The sequence below is a fragment of the Toxorhynchites rutilus genome, chromosome 1, assembly GCF_029784135.1.
Source record: "Toxorhynchites rutilus septentrionalis strain SRP chromosome 1, ASM2978413v1, whole genome shotgun sequence".
NCBI classification, from domain to species: Eukaryota; Metazoa; Arthropoda; class Insecta; order Diptera; family Culicidae; genus Toxorhynchites; species Toxorhynchites rutilus.
This window is the reverse complement of record NC_073744.1, coordinates 166,251,282-166,266,938: the sequence shown is the minus strand read 5'-3', so window position 1 is coordinate 166,266,938 and position 15,657 is coordinate 166,251,282. Positions and strand designations below refer to the sequence as shown.

The window sequence follows — 15,657 nt, the reverse complement described above, 5'->3', positions numbered from 1 at the left end:
GATATGGAATAATGGTGCTGGTGCAACATGTATATAATCGACTGTAGCCGAGTCTATGTCAATTTCGAAAAAGGCCACCGGAATAGCCTTCGAGGTAAATTTTCAATGCATTGACATGAAATGAATTGCGACAAACGATTGTTTTGCGAGGGCAAAAATGAATCATCAATCAGTTGTTTCTAAAATTTCACAGCATTATAGAATAATATCCGAAGGTATAAACAAGCGACTTATATAAAATAACAGCGTAGTTCTACGTCAACAATGCGGTCGTATCTTGGACACAACCTCCTATAATTTTTTTTATGAAATGTCGATGGGGGGGTGGAAGTTACTATAGTTTTGTGTTTTGTTCATTAGAAATGTGGAAGTAAGGTGATGGCGAAACAATAAGTAAGCGCCTGTGATTGCATTTTGTGACAGCTGTGAGAGAGACCGGGAGTGTGGCATCAGCCTGTAGGCTACGAGATAGCTAGTTTTGATTATCTAATTGGCGTTTTTAAATCTAGAAGCGAATGATCTTTCAAGTTCAAATCCTTTATAATACAAGGAAGAAAAAGACAAGGGCAGTTGTTGTTCTGCTTTTGTACAGATTTTTTCACACCCATATCGACCGATGTTGAAACATGCACAATGCATAGCGATCCATTCTCATTGCGCTACTTTCAGTGATTCGATCTCTAAAGAGTCAGTAAAGACGCCGCCCTGTCTTTACAGTCATCAGAGAAAAGGAGGAAAGCTAGCGTGATATTCGCGGCCAGAGGGGTTGCCTCTATATTTCGGTTCCTCTGCGATTAAGTTCATGTGCTGACACTAAGATTATTTCGACGTTTGGCCAGCTTGTTCAATATTTTCGCAATGGCAAGACTGAATCAACCATCTTTAACTGATTCTACAAAACCACGTAAACTATCGGACAATTGTGTCACACAAAAACGGTACTAAAATGTAGATTCCGAAACATCGTTTCATTCTACTATTTTAGTCACAAACAAGCGAATTGAATAGAATGATTTCGTAGTCCAGTATCAATTGTATTATTATGTATTGGACAACATTTTCTACATTCTGTTATGTATTGTTCAATTTTATCGTTAAGTGTTGCGTCATTCGGAATTCAATCACTAGACTCAGAACTTGTCTTTTTGGGAAACTAAGAAGTGAAAATGTTTGTTTACTTGTTCTTTTCATTTCGGTAAAAATCATTTCTCTACGCATAGTGATGCATTGTTTCTTCTGTTTCGTTATTTTCTGCTGTCGTTTCCTTTCAATTTGGAAAGCAGAAGTTTTTATTGATGATTGAAAATACTCGAAGGGGCTATATTCATAATCATAAAAGAGTTGCATTCCGCAAGTGAAAGTATGCTCGCAACTTTCAATTGATCCGTTTCATTTCACCAAATATGATCGTCCCGAAGATTATTTCATAAAAAAATGAGTGGGTTATATCTATGATATAACCGCAAGGCTGACGTGGAACTATCTTAGCTTAGCAATCATTTGTTTGTATTGATTAAATTCTTGATTGTATGAAACAGTTTCCAAATTCAATTGAGTTCAATATATTTGCTCTGTGAGTGAAAAAAATGAACAAATGCCATGTAAAGTCAATTCATTTATTGTGATTGATTGTTCTTCGTTACAAGTAAATTTAATGACGGACCTTTTACGTTTGGTATGATGACTAGAACAAAATATATGTACGGAAGAATTATCAAACGTTTGATGAACCAGCTTAAGGCTGAAAATCTTTCCAATAAAGACAAAAAAAAAATTAAACGATTATTTTATTTTACATTTCCCTCTGAAGTTTACATCCCAAAAGTGTACATACTTCTCGAATCTCGAATTTGCTTGAAACTGGGAAGTTCATTCGCTTCTAGTGTCTGCACGATTTTCCCAGGTTCCTAAGTTTTGAAGATCATGTTAGGACAGACATATTCCACTCTGCAGAAAGACAAGCGAGGACAAAAGTACTCGCAGTTTGCATTTATTGGCAGAGCCGATTTCCCCAGAAACCTCGGTTTTGAAGTCTGTGTTAGGGAAACACATTTCAATCGGAACAAAAATACCCCCGATTTGTATGAATTCGCAATGCCGATTTCCCCACGCTCCATGGATTTGAAGTCTGTGTTAGGGAAACACATTCCAGTCGGAACAAAAATACCCCCGACTTGCATGAATTTGAAATACCGATTTCTCCAGGCACCTTGGTTTAGAAATCTCTATTAGGGAACACATTACGGTGGGAACAAAAGCTTCCCCTACTTTCGTGTGTTCTTCTTCTTCTTTTTGGCTTTAAGAGGGTTTAAACTTTTCAGTTCATTCGCCTCTAGGCTCTTTCGTGTGTTTGCAATGCCGATTTCGCTGCTTGGTTTTAAAGTCTGTGTTAGGGAACATTTTTCGATGAGAACAAAAGTCCCCATACTTTCATGTGTTTGCAATGCCGATTTCCCCAAGGCTGCTTGGTTTTGATGGATGTGTTAGGGAAACCGTAAATCGGGCCAACCAAAACGATGCAGTTAGGGCGTTTAGATAGCGCCTAATATTTTACAGTTATTCAATTGTTTATCTAATGAAAAACAACATTTTGTTAGTTGCGATAGATGCGTAGAAATATTCCCTATCAAGTGATGCAAACATCTCTCCTATCCAGTACGAAATGTTCGAGCTATAAGCATTCGAAATCTTTCATTTTTTCCTGCATGTTCTGTGTTTAGGTTTTCATTTTACCCTCCATATATTCCGGTTAGACGTAGTCCCACGTCAAAATTGTATTAAAAGAGGCATAGGAGAGTATATCAGTCACACTTTTCGCTACACCAACTGATTACTTGCTTGCAAATTTTGGAAGAAATTCGAAGTTATTGTTAAATTTCAGTCAACCGTGGCGTAGCGATGAACGAAAAAAAACGACCACAATAGTTTTGATTTGTCCAATTTAATGTATTATGTGTTTTTTCCTGTAGTTCTGCCAACTGATTTCGGTATTAAAGCATTAATTTTATTTTAGTTTGATTTTAGTTGATAGTTTGGAAAATTAGGATAACATCTCTAGCGTAATGAGATTTCCATAAGATTTGCAACAAAAAAAAACTCACTACTCACCAAGTATCCATTCGAGTTGTACAGCTTCATCTTGGACAGATTGATCTTATCCTCCCGGCTCGACAGAAACCATGCAATATCGTATGGCTGGATCAGTCGGCACAACAGCAGCATCACAATCAGCAGCGTTCCGACGAGAGCCAAGCAAGCAATCAGCACCACCACATCCATCGTATTCCACCGTGAGCCAAACGAGCGAGGGGACAGGAAGTGCTTCTCCCGGCTTCACAAAAGTCACTTTGTATCTCTAGCTCAGCCCAGCCGAAGCCGCGGTGGCAGCATTAGCAGAAGTCGCAATACAGTGACACTCCAAAATTCCTCGATTGCCATCAATTCTACCGTGGCGAAGGGTTGAGGCAGGCGCGAAGATATGAAACGAGAGGGAAAAGCTTTATTAACAACAACATTGCCACAGGTGGTTTCACTCCCACCAACCCATGTTGTGTCCGTCCCACCCACTCTCTTAATTCAGTCTGTGAGAAAAAGGCAAAACATTGATCACCGCCAGCGAGCATAACTTCAGGCGAAACCATCTCTCGTTGAACTTGCTTTTGTTTTTATTCTCCTTGCACTATGAATAGGGCTGAAAAAGAGCCCTTATCATGCGAATCAGTTCAGCAATCTCGCTGCTCTCCCACACTGCTGTTGGGTGTGGGTGGTAGGAATTTTCAAGGCCACTCTACTCTTCTCCCCATCCAATCAGCAGCTTGGAAATGACGAAGGCACTGTGGAGACGACGAGCCCCACTTTGCATGACAGGCCCAAATTCTTGGGAAATGGGCTGGAGTGTTTTCGCTCCGTCAAAAAAAAAAAGTGAGTGGAGAGGGGTGTTGTCTGTCGTTACCCCCAACCCAACGCAACCCACATCCATTAGCTTATCATCATCTTACAGAGCAACTTTGCGGCACTGGATTTACCTGAACAATTCCATCGCTCTCTGTTGTTGGCCACACGGAACGAAAAACGGACAACCAAGGCCTAAATCGATTTCTGTCGAGGGTGGCTGTTTTTGCTTGTGAGCGCTCGCAAAATCTTTGGTGCAAACCACTGCTGGGTGACGATTTTCTCCGCAGGGGAAATGTGGTTCACTCTCGCCTAGCACTTGATTTCGAAACAATAGAACTTTTGTTAGGGTTTCGGAAATTTGCACTTTTGTTTCTCCTTCCGTACTTGATCAGCGGGCTGCTGGTGATTATTTTGTACTTTTTGTAAAGATCGAAACTATCGGAATGCACAGCGCGAATTTGTGAGTTGTTGCACTTGGTTAAAAACTTTTTTTTTTGTATCGGTATCCTAATAGATCTAATAGAGTGTGTAAATTTTGCTAAGATTTAGAAGAACTTTGTGTGAGTGTTTTTGTATAAATTGAACAACAGCCATCGTGCGGAAAACCTTCTGAAGAGTGGCGAAGAAATTTTCCTTCTGTCGCCTGCCGATATGCAACAATTCGCTAGGATTCGCTAGTGCAGAAGCTGTGGCCCTGCGCAGTCGATTTCCCCCCTGATGCTGTTGCTGGGAAAACGTTGGCCGGACGCATCAGTGCGGAGGGCTTGGCAATACACATTTCTTTTCAAAAGCAGTGAAAACCATAGGTATCCCGGGTTTTGTTTTGAGGCATTTCCACGGCTATGAAAGCGTCGTCATGTTACGGTTGCGTTACGCGTGTAACGGGTAAACAGCAGCAGGGAAAATAATAGTCACTTTCTGTTGGGGTAGTCTTGTTGTATCGGAATGCAGAAGGATGTAAACAGTGGGCCAGTTTGGAGATTATTTGATGTTATTTCAAAAAGGTTTGCGTCTGCGAATTCTTAGTTATATGCATGTAACAAATATGGTGATGGTTTTTATTGATAAAAAGTAATAGAGTACCATTTTTTTTCCAAAATATATATTTTTATCAAGGCTCATATGGCGTTAGCCTGACGGGGCCGGAGTTCAATATTTTGACAGTTTTTCTTATTATCTATGTTAGTAATATGTAACCGATTACTCGCGGTCGGCTCGAGGTTAGTATTACAAGTGTTCTCATAATTGGTATGTTGCAGTCTTCGATGCTTTGTACGTGTGCCCGACACGGGATACCTCCTATTGGGATGCAGCTGACCATTAATCAGCAACGCCCCCCTAGTCTGTACCCCATATCTAGCGTGGTGCGTCTTCTCGACTCGAGGAATCCAGAATAGAATGGTCACTAGCCGGCGCAATCATCAGCTCGTGTAGAGTTGTCATGAGCGGTACAACCTTTGGCTCTTGTTGAATCATCAGTGGACTGCACGACCTTTGGCCCGTGTATCTGTGAAGAGTGTGTGTATGTATTGCCGCGACTAAGTAAAAGTTTATAGATCGGATAGGAGGGATATGAAACAGGGACACAACGAAGGAAACATCATTAAACGTTGACATCGGCGTTTCTGAGGAACAGGTATAGATGAAGCAGAAGATCAAGATCCCGGCTACCTAAGATATCCCGGACGGGGATATCCGATTGTCTGCCTTTTGCTCTCAGTGCTCTAGAGAGCTGAGAGCGAGCAGCAAGGAACCGGATACACGACCAGACAATATGCTCGATGTCGTGGTAGCCATCGCCACAATCACACAGATTGTTTGATTGATAGAGATGCGCGTTTAGGTTGTAGTGATTGGACATGAGCCGAGATATCACGCGAATGAAATCATGACCTACAATCTCTTGAACCATGCACTCGTCGAGACCTTAGGGCAAATCGTGTGTAACCAACGACCGAACTCATCTTCGCTCCACATGCGCTGCCAACTTACGAGCGTGTGCTGACGAGGAATCTGAAAAAAATCATTATAGGCAATTTGCTTTTCAAAAAGTGTGCCTTCTGAAGCGCCCACCTTAGCTAGCGAGTCCGCTTTCTCATTCCCCGGAATCGAGCAATGAGAGGGAACCCATGCTAAGGTAATCTTGAATAATTTTTCGACCAAAACACTCAATAGATGTCTTATTCCTGTTAGAAAATAAGATGAGCGTTTATCAACTTTCATTGAGCGGATTGCCTCTATTGAGCTGAGACTGTCTGAAAAAATAAAATAATGGTCGATGGGCAGTGTTTCAATGATCCCTAGAGCATAGTATATCGCACCCATTTCAGCGGCAAGGATCTTTGAGTTTGAAAGAGGCACTGGAGACAATCATCCATATCATTGACGTAAAAACTGTACAAGAGGGGTATCAACAATAAGAACAGAGTACCATGTTTTTGCCAATAAGTCCAAAAATAATGAACAAAAATGGTATCTAACAATGGTTTCATATAACGATGGTGGTTTCATAGCGGGAATGTTATTTATTCTACTTATTTGTTTCCTCGTTTTCGATATACAATCGCACAGATAAAAAGTTAGACTATGGAACTGATCATGAACGTCACTTCACGGTGAAAACGAAATGTTTTGTATTAGGATTGGGTGATCTCGGATTTCGATTTTTCGATCTTTTTCATTCAGATTTCCGATTTTTTGGATCGATATTTTAGACCCGAAAAAATCAAGAAAATCGATTCTTTCGATTTTCGATTTTTTTCGATCTTGGATTTTTTGTTGTTGTTGTTATGTTTTCCAGTATACATCGATTTTAATCTCACCAATGACGCTCTAACAAAATTTTTAAACATAATGTCAACAGTTAAACCGCTAAACAGAACTAGTTGCAGCAACTGAGAGTGTTTACCGTCACCAGTGGCTCAAAGGATCACTTAACTAGATGTTGATATCAATTCCAGTGGAAATGACACAATCATTGCATCAAACTGACGCCATTGCATTAATGTTTTGAGCTACACAAATATATGGGGAATCACCAAGTTAGGTTATCGTCGGCTCACCAAGAAAATAAATGTTCTGAAATTTGCCTGTGATTTGGCTAAGTCAATGTAGACTGGCAATATTAACAAAAAGAGCTTTGTTGAGAAAAGCACGAAACGGAGATAAGTGTGTGTATATTTAGTTGTTTCAAACCATCGATATATGGATATTTGTGTGCGTACGTGCATGCTTCATAACCCGTACGTAAAAATAGTGCATATCCGCTACATATATTGAAACCGCATTTGTAATGATAAATATAAATAAGGAGGGGAGATAGCGGAAAGGAATTATTTACGCTAGGGTATTAGTAATGAATCTCTGCTGAGGCAAATATTAAGCCTTTTTCCAAGCAGTTAACATTATTTGTTTTCTGTCATCATAAAGACTTCGTTGGTTCCTTTGACATTGCATCAATGCATTGAACTGACGCTATGGTGAAGCAGGTGTTGATGTTGTGCACCAAAGTTATTCAATATGTTATAATCATCCCTATTCTACGCGGCGAATGATGTGAGATGGCTCAAATCACGGTGTTCCCGAAGGCGAATGAGGTGAGTATAGTTTGTCACTAGGTGAGATTTGAAGTCGTATCCTCATATGTTATCGACTCTAGTATCAAATAGGAGCTGATAAGTAAGGCGGCTTCCAGAATAAAGCGGGAAACTTTGCCATCTCACCTCATTCGCCGCGCAGAATAAAGGGGAATAAGCCATTAATTTATTTGGGTTCGCGTGCAGATAGAGTTTATTTCGCTTATTTAGTCACCAAGAAAGTAAATGTCATTCTGGAATTTTGTATGTGATTTGGTTTCGCTTGCCAGTAGCAAAACTTTCTCCACTAATAATGACAGCTGCGCTTATCTCGAGCATGTATTGTTCTGCGAGCACAAGAATGAACCATCAAATAATTGTCATTAAATGATTCTACAATTAAAAAAACAAACGACCAAACTAGTAAAATGGTTATTTAAAAATTTTCGTAGCATTTTAAACAAGCGACTTGAATTGAACTACATCGTAGTTCTACTTCAACAATGCGGTCGTGTCTTGAGCACAACCTCCTATAATTTTTTTTTCGGGCTTTAATTTTTTCTTTGTGCTTTTTATGCTGAGGAACGAAACAAAATGCTTTTGATGTTTGAATAGAAATATGAAATTTGTATTCCATGTCTAGAGAAAACACGACACTCCTATAGAATAATCAAATAAATTGAAAAAAAATCCTTTGATTATTCGATTCGACAAAGATCGATTCTTTGGTACCGATTTAATCAGTGGATCGATCCTTATGCCGTTAGGAGAATTGATTCGACATGATCGAGCTTTTCATAAAGATCGTCCAATTCTAATTTGTATGAAAGGTTATATGCACTTCATTTCGTTTTCACCGTGAAATGACGTTCGTGATCAGGCCCTCCGTCTATAATAAAGGGTGTGTCACATCAAATTGCATCACGGAAAAACGCTGTAGAAATTCGCCCAGTAGACCGATCCTTTTGAAAATTTTAGACAGTAAAATAAAAACTATTAAACAACTTTTGGCATTTTCTTTTTATTCATACTTCGAGCCCAAGCCCGTATGCTCTCACCTTCCTCTTTACCCCGTCCATAAGGTTCTGTACAACGTCAGGTTGTAGTTTTTTTCGAACAGAAATCCATTTTCTCTTGAAGTCCGCCTCCGATTTGACAACTTTTGGGTTCTTCCGGAGGGCCTGCTTCATAATCGCCCAATATTTCTCTATTGGGCGAAGCTCCGGCGCGTTGGGCGGGTTCATTTCCTTTGGCACGAAGGTGACCCCGTTGGCTTCGTACCACTCCAACACGTCCTTTGAATAGTGGCACGAAGCGAGATCCGGCCAGAAGATGGTCGGGCCCTCGTGCTGCTTCAATAGTGGTAGTAAGTGCTTCTGTAGGCACTCCTCAAGGTAAACCTGCCCGTTTACCGTGCCGGTCATCACGAAGTGGGCGCTCCGCTTTCCGCAAGAGCAGATCGCTTGCCACACCATGTACTTTTTGGCAAACTTGGATAGTTTCTGCTTGCGAATCTCCTCCGGAACGCTGAATTTGTCCTCTGCGGAGAAGAACAACAGGCCCGGCAGCTGAAGAAAGTCCGCTTTGACAAAGGTTTCGTCGTCCATTACCAGGCAATGCGGCTTCGTCAGAATTTCGGTGCACAGCTTCCGGGCTCGCGTCTTCCCCACCATGTTTTGCCTTTCGTCGCGGGTAGGAGCCTTCTGAACCTTGTATGTACGCAGGCCCTCCCGCTGCTTGGTCCGCTGGACGAATGAACTTGACAAATTCAGCTTATTGGCGACATCCCGGACCGAACTTCTCGGATCACGTCTAAACTGCTTAACTACGCGCTTGTGATCTTTTTCACTGACGGAGCATCCATTCCGGTCGATGGTTAGGTTCTCGAAGTATCGTTTTAGAACTCTGCTGACCGTGGATTGGACGATTCCCAGCATCTTACCGATGTCCCGATGTGACAACTCCGGATTCTCGAAATGAGTGCACAGGATTAATTCACGACGCTCTTTTTCGTTCGGCGACATTTTTCCAAATTTACGAAAAATTGACAGTGAAGCATGTCCAACGCGATCTATACACTCTTATCTGATTATAAGCGAAAGCTTATAAGCGAAAGCTGAAGATATAATTCCCATAAATTAAATTTCTACAGCGTTTTTTCCGTGATGCAATTTGATGTGACACACCCTTTATCCAACCGAAGGCGGGGGGTTCGTGTGTGGGGTAGATCGGATGAACAGCTTCAGGAGCACCACATCCAAGACACGGTGAAGCATGGAGGAGGAAATGTGATGATATGGGGGTGGGAACCCTCGTGAAATTCGACGAAGTAATGAAGGCAGATTCATCTACCAACATCCTGCGGGAATATCTATTGGTTTCAGTGATCCAGACGGGCAGGACACATTTTTCTACAGATATGATGATGAGACGAAACGTCGAAGGAAGTACAATCGATTACGCTTCAACAACGCCGCCAAACCGGCTGTTGAATCATCAACGCACCGTTGGTTTTGGTCGACGGTCAGCAAACGCGGCACCCATCGCGCGGTTGCTTCTTCATGTCCAAAATGTCGTGCAAAAAGTATCCCACATTTTTTTGTGTTTGAAATTCAGTGACTACGAACTGCGATCCGCAGACATAGTAGAGTTTTTGCTATAAACTCAATAAATCCCCTTCCGATTCGCATAGAATATTGGTGGAAGCTTACGGTGAGCATGCAAAGTTCTGTGTGGGAACCTGTGAGGATTGAGGAATCTGTGAGGATCGAGGAACGTGGAAAACCACCGAAATCATTTAAAGACGCAAAAACCGCAGACACTGGTAAAAGTGACCGTTACTGCCGCCGCGAGGGTCACGATGTTTCAGAGCGTGATTCATTTTCGTAGTCTAGAGCGTGTGGTTAGACCGCGTGCTATCGCAAAACGATGATAACTCCTCCGTTTAGCGATTGACCACCGCATAAGAGAAAAAAAGGAATAGCAAACACCACGGTAAGAAAGCATAGGTCGCGTGCTTCGCATTATATGCAACGGTAGCAGTAAAATTCCATTAAAAGCAGACTCCAGCATCTAGACATCACGCAACATAATTTACTTGTAATTTACAAAGGACGGCAAAAATCTCGATACACAAATCTCTTTTGTGTATAACTTTTGTTGCTTTTTTTTAAAATTGATTAAATTTTGGGTATAACTTGTTTAGAGTGTAATGTTTACATAAGCAAAATTATGTCACCATCTGTCAAGGGGTTACATAGATACATAATCAGTTGAGAGCCGTGGTGGCTCGTGCTGTCTCAATTCTTTGTCTCCAATCTACTCGGTCCTGAGCCACTCGTCGCCAATTCCGTAAGCGTCCCGTCACTCGCAAGTCGGCTTCGATCTGGTCGAGACACCTGGCACGTTGAGCCCCTCTATTTCTGGTGCCGGCGGGGTCATTGAAGAGAACGGATTTCACTGCACTGTCGTCCGGCATCCTCGCGACATGTCCGGCCCACCGTAACCTCCCGACTTTCGCGAGGTGTACAATGGGAATCTCTCCAAGTAGTGCCTGTAGCTCGTGGTTCATACACCTGCGCCACTCTCCGCTCTCCGTTTGTACTCCACCAAAAATAGTCCGCTGCCCTTTCCGCTCAAAGACGACCAGAGCGCGTATGTCCTCCGTGAGCAGCGTCACAATTTCGAGTCCATAAAGGACCACCGGTCTTATTAAGATTTTGTACACCGTTAGCTTTGTGCGACGCCGTATTCTCCTTGACCGAAGCGTCTTGCGGAGCGCAAAGTATGCATGATTTCCAGCTTGAATGCGTCGTTGGATCTCTTTCGTGGTATTGTTGTCGGCGGTGATCAGAGATCCCAAGTACACGAACTCGTCAACCACTTCCAGTTCATCGCCGTCCACTGTCACTGTCCGTGGGAGGCTCACTGTTTTCTCCTTTGAGCTTCTTCCCACCATGACCTTGGTTTTTGACGCATTAATTAGTAGTCCCACCCTCCTGGGCCACGCTTTTGGTCTGGCGTAGTTTGCCTCAGCCGTCGCAAAGTTTCTTGTTATTGAGTCAATATCATCTGCGAAGCCCAGGAGTTGGGTACTTTTGTTGAAAATCGTGCCCCTCGTTTCGATGCCCGCACGTCGGATTACACTATATTAAATGGCATACAGGATAGTCCACCCCTTGCCTTAAACCTCTGCGTGATTCGAAAGGGCTCGAGAGTGCCCCCGAAACACGAACTTAGCACATAACTCGCTCCAAGGTAGCTTTGGTCAGCCGTGTCAGTTTGTCCGGAAACCGTAGTCGTTCATGATCTGCCATACCTGTTCTCGATCGAATGTATCATAAGCTGCCTTAAAGTCTATGAATATGTGATGAGTGGTCACGTTGTACTCCCGACATTTCTGGAGGATTTGTCGGAGGACAAAAATCTGGTCCGTAGTGGCGCGGGCCCCTTGAAGCCCGCTTGGTACTGCCCTACGAAGCCTTTGGCTATCGGCTTCGGCTAACCGATCGCCTTTTTTATAGATGGGGCAAACAATACCCTCCATCCATTCTTCCGGTAATTTCTCCTCCTCCCGAATTCTGGATATTGCCCAATGAAGTGCCGTTGCCAGTATATTTTTACCGTGTTTATAGAGTTCAGCCGGAAGTCGGTCTTTTCCAGCGGCTCTATTTGCCTTCAGCAGCCCGATTTCTCGCTGGATATCCTGGAGGTCGGGGGCTAGGACATCATTATCGTTTGAAGGCACTCCCAGGTCGGTTTCCATTACGCCTCCATCTGCTATCTCGCCATTGAGGTGCTTATCGAAGAACTGCAGCCACCTGTCGACCACCTCGCGCTCGCTTGTAATCTGGTTTCCTTCCTCGTCCCTACACCTGCCTGGATTCGGTGTGTAGCTCTTACGAGATTGGTTCACCTTCACATAGAACTTGCGCGAATCATTAGCCTGAAATAGTTGTTCTAATTCGTCACGATCCCTGTCCTCCTGCTGGCGCTTTTTTCGCCTCAGTATCGTGGTCAACTTATTCCGCGCTCGTCGATATTTGGCCAAATTCTCCCTCGTGGCAATGCTTAAATAGTTTTTCCGAGCTGTTTTGCTTCTCTCCATCGCTTGCTGGCACTCCCCGTCGAACCAGTCGTTTCTTGGGCTCGTAGTTTCCTCACCTAGTACCGCGGTTGCGGTCTCTTCGATGGCAGAGCTAATCTTACTCCAGCCGTCTTCGAGATTCGAAACATTTAGCTCCCCAGAGGAGGGTAGTGCCTCATCCAACAGGCGCACGTAATTCTCGGCAGCGTGCGGGTCTTTTAACTGCCGAATGTTAAACCGAGGAGGGCGGTTCTGCCGTGAGTTGTAAGCTCTCGATAGTTTTGAGCGCACATGTACTCCTACTAGGTAGTGATCCGAGTCAATATCCGCACTGCGCAGAGAGCGTATGTTAGTGATGTTTGAGAAAAATCGGCCTTCGATGAGGACGTGGTCAATTTGGTTTGTTGTATGTTGGTCAGGTGATCTCCAAGTGGCCTTATGAATATCCTTGCGGGGGAAGAAAGTGCCTCTGATCACCAGGCCTCGGGAAGCTGCGAAGTTGATGCACCGCTGGCCGTTGTCGTTCGTGTCGGTGTGTAGACTGCATGGGCCTATCACCGGTCTGTACATTGCTTCCCTACCCCAACCTGGGCGTTCATATCCCCGATGATGATCTTGATGTCCCGTGGTGAACAGCTGTCGTATGACGCTTCCAGCTGCGCATAGAACGCTTCCTTCTCGTCGTCGGGTCTGCCTTCGTGCGGACAGTGCACGTTGATGATGCTGTAGTTGTAGAACCGGCCTGTCAAGGGGTTATCGAGATGGTTTTCAAGCAAGAAGTGCTTCGACAGGAAATTATAGGCGTGATCGTGGAAGCGATAGTTCAACCGTGTCCCGTGTGGTAAAATCGATCAAGAAGACCCAGACGATTCAGCGGCGAGCAGGCAACGAAAGAAAAGCGAAGGTAAAAGATCCCGTGAAAGCAAGGAAGGTGAGGAATATTTTCAAGCGCAATCCGAAACTTTTGATTAGGGATGTGGCCAAGAAAGTCAACCCATTCCGCCTGATTCGTCCAGCTGACAATGAAGCGGGCCGGACTTCATGTTTTCAAGGTAAGGAAGCCGCCTAGCGGAACCGATATGAAGAACACGGTGGCAAAAACCCGCGCCAGGAAGCTGTACTGCGAGTGCTTGGTGCATCCGAAATGCATCGTAATGAACGGCGAGACGTATATTGAAGCGGACGTCAAGCAGATCCTCGGCAAATCCGCTAAACTCGCCAGAACTTCGTCCATTAGAAAATTTCTGGGACTATGAAGAAAAAATTCCAGAAAATTGAAATTGAAAAAATTAACTTTTCAAAAATATCCCACCTAAACTGAATTTTTGGTGATCATTTTTTTCGAGAACGGTCTTCAATATGGCAGTGAATACATCTCATACGTAATACATGATAATTATGTGCCTCCAAAACCTAAGATATATTTGATGCCAGGAAACATGTAGGATGCGAACGACCTCAGGGATGTGATATGATGATTGTTTATCAGTTAACAGTGAGCCATTTGGCGCTAGAACATTAAACAATCGAAGCCGGAAGCGAGCGATTTACGACAACTCTCAGCTAGCTTCCAAACATTTTTCGATAACTTTAATTGTTTATTCGACTTCAAAAGGGGACATCGCTCGTATTCGGATCAAACCGTAACGATGGGTAGCTTTGGCGGTATACCGCGCCATCGCAAAATGCAGCATACACTGGAAGGAAAACCACTCGTATAACTTAGGTGTATGTAAAATAAAAAAGTTTTACTCAAAGAAAAATAAACAAAAAACAGAAAGTGGGTTATATCTATGGTATAACCGCAATGGTGACGTAGGAATATCGTTGATTCAGTGATCCTTTGTTTGAAGTTGAGTCTGAATCCATTCTGAATGAATGAATAAATGAATATTTGGGGGACTTCGAAAACGAGAGCGTTACGTTGGAGGTACAAGGTTTTATGCATCCAATATTGGATACGGAAATATCCTACTGATGGGGAAGAATAATCTTCAGAAGCTATCCTGTTAATTGCGATTGATTGAAAAATCACAAAACCAAATGTATTTGGTCACAGTGTTACATGGATAGAAAACATTCAAATAAACTCTTTCACATGAATGTATTTTAAAATTCTCAGAGGAACTGGCAGATTATTTTCCGGATCTTTCTCGATGCTGAATGGCATCCAAACGGGAAGAATTCCGCGCGTGTATGTGTGTGTGTGTGTGTGTAGCGGCTGCTTCGAGATCTTCCCGGGGAACCGTTTGTGGCATCACTCTCCTCCTGATGGATTCATGTCTGGCCTAAGGTGCACAAACAGGCTCTTGGTGACACCGTTCATCCGTGCTTTCATGATAAACGAAGAGCTTCACCACAACAGTGACAACATGCTCCAATCGCTGTTCAATTAGAACTGAGTGGATTTCCGAGCGGCGCTCGCTTATATACCGATTGGTGATTTCAATAGCCTGTTTTGAAAGCAATTTTAAGACTATTGAAACAAGTTTTTGGATCAAAAAGTAACAAGTATATAACGCGTAGACATTTTATCTTTCGAATGAAGTGTTTATCATACCATTTCGTTCAGTTGTTTAGGAGCTATTAACGCTCAAAATCTCGGTCTCCGGCGTAACGCTTTCGTTTTCGAAACTTTGATTTTACACCCCGGTATAGAAATGAAAGACGTAGTCCTACGTCAAAAAATAGCAACAACTTCTAAATCCGAATCGTGATGATTGTGAATCGAAAGTATTACAAAATCTAATGAGCGTGTCCTGCTCTGGTGGGTGGTGTTTCTTCTTGCAATTGTGTACATCTCCACAGAAAGGGGAATATAAGCAGCCAAAAGAAAAGCGGAACAAACAAACAAAAAAGAGTCGTAGTAAACGATCGCTCGCTGTTAAGCTACATAATATAATAACAGTACTTCTTATTGATTATCGAGTGCGGAAAGGAAAAAGAGTTTAAACATTATGGGCGCGCTTCGTAGAAGATGATGAAGGTAGGTTCGGTGCTCTGTACTCTGCGCTGGCTCAGGTCCCTGCCGGGACAGAATCGGACACTCGCTCAGTCACCTCCTGCGGTCTCCTCCTGGAACGGTGAAAAGGTGCGTTAAAT

At 43.1% G+C, this 15,657-nt stretch overlaps 3 protein-coding genes across 11 annotated transcripts in view; all 3 read right to left on the bottom strand.

Moving 5' to 3' along the window:
• The window catches only part of LOC129761854 (uncharacterized), a 30,854-nt gene extending 26,157 nt beyond the window's left edge, over positions 1 to 4,697 (bottom strand). The window contains exons 1-3 of one of the 2 annotated variants that reach the window (XM_055759663.1): positions 4,279 to 4,697; positions 4,026 to 4,209; positions 3,109 to 3,443 (exon numbers count right to left, since the gene is read on the bottom strand). In XM_055759663.1, coding sequence (XP_055615638.1) covers positions 3,109 to 3,279 — 171 coding nt within the window. In that variant the 5' untranslated portion in view covers positions 3,280 to 3,443; positions 4,026 to 4,209; positions 4,279 to 4,697. Of the gene's footprint in view, positions 1 to 3,108; positions 3,444 to 4,025 lie in introns of both variants that reach the window. The other variant, XM_055759662.1, reaches the window with a different exon arrangement.
• Positions 4,698 to 9,550: 4,853 nt separating this feature from the next.
• LOC129761858 (troponin I) overlaps positions 9,551 to 15,657 on the bottom strand; it is a 57,491-nt gene continuing 51,384 nt past the window's right edge. For 7 of the 8 annotated variants that reach the window (XR_008740487.1, XM_055759672.1, XM_055759671.1 and 4 more), the window contains one exon: positions 15,423 to 15,630. Coding sequence is in view for 7 of the 8 variants with exons in the window: in XM_055759672.1 (XP_055615647.1) it covers positions 15,607 to 15,630 (24 nt within the window). In the remaining variant the exon portion in view is untranslated. Of the gene's footprint in view, positions 15,631 to 15,657 lie in introns of all 8 variants that reach the window. The other variant, XM_055759667.1, reaches the window with a different exon arrangement.
• Positions 10,738 to 11,427, bottom strand: LOC129761578 (uncharacterized). The gene has a single exon (XM_055759315.1). It carries the CDS (start codon positions 11,425 to 11,427, stop codon positions 10,738 to 10,740), a length of 690 nt encoding a protein of 229 aa, XP_055615290.1.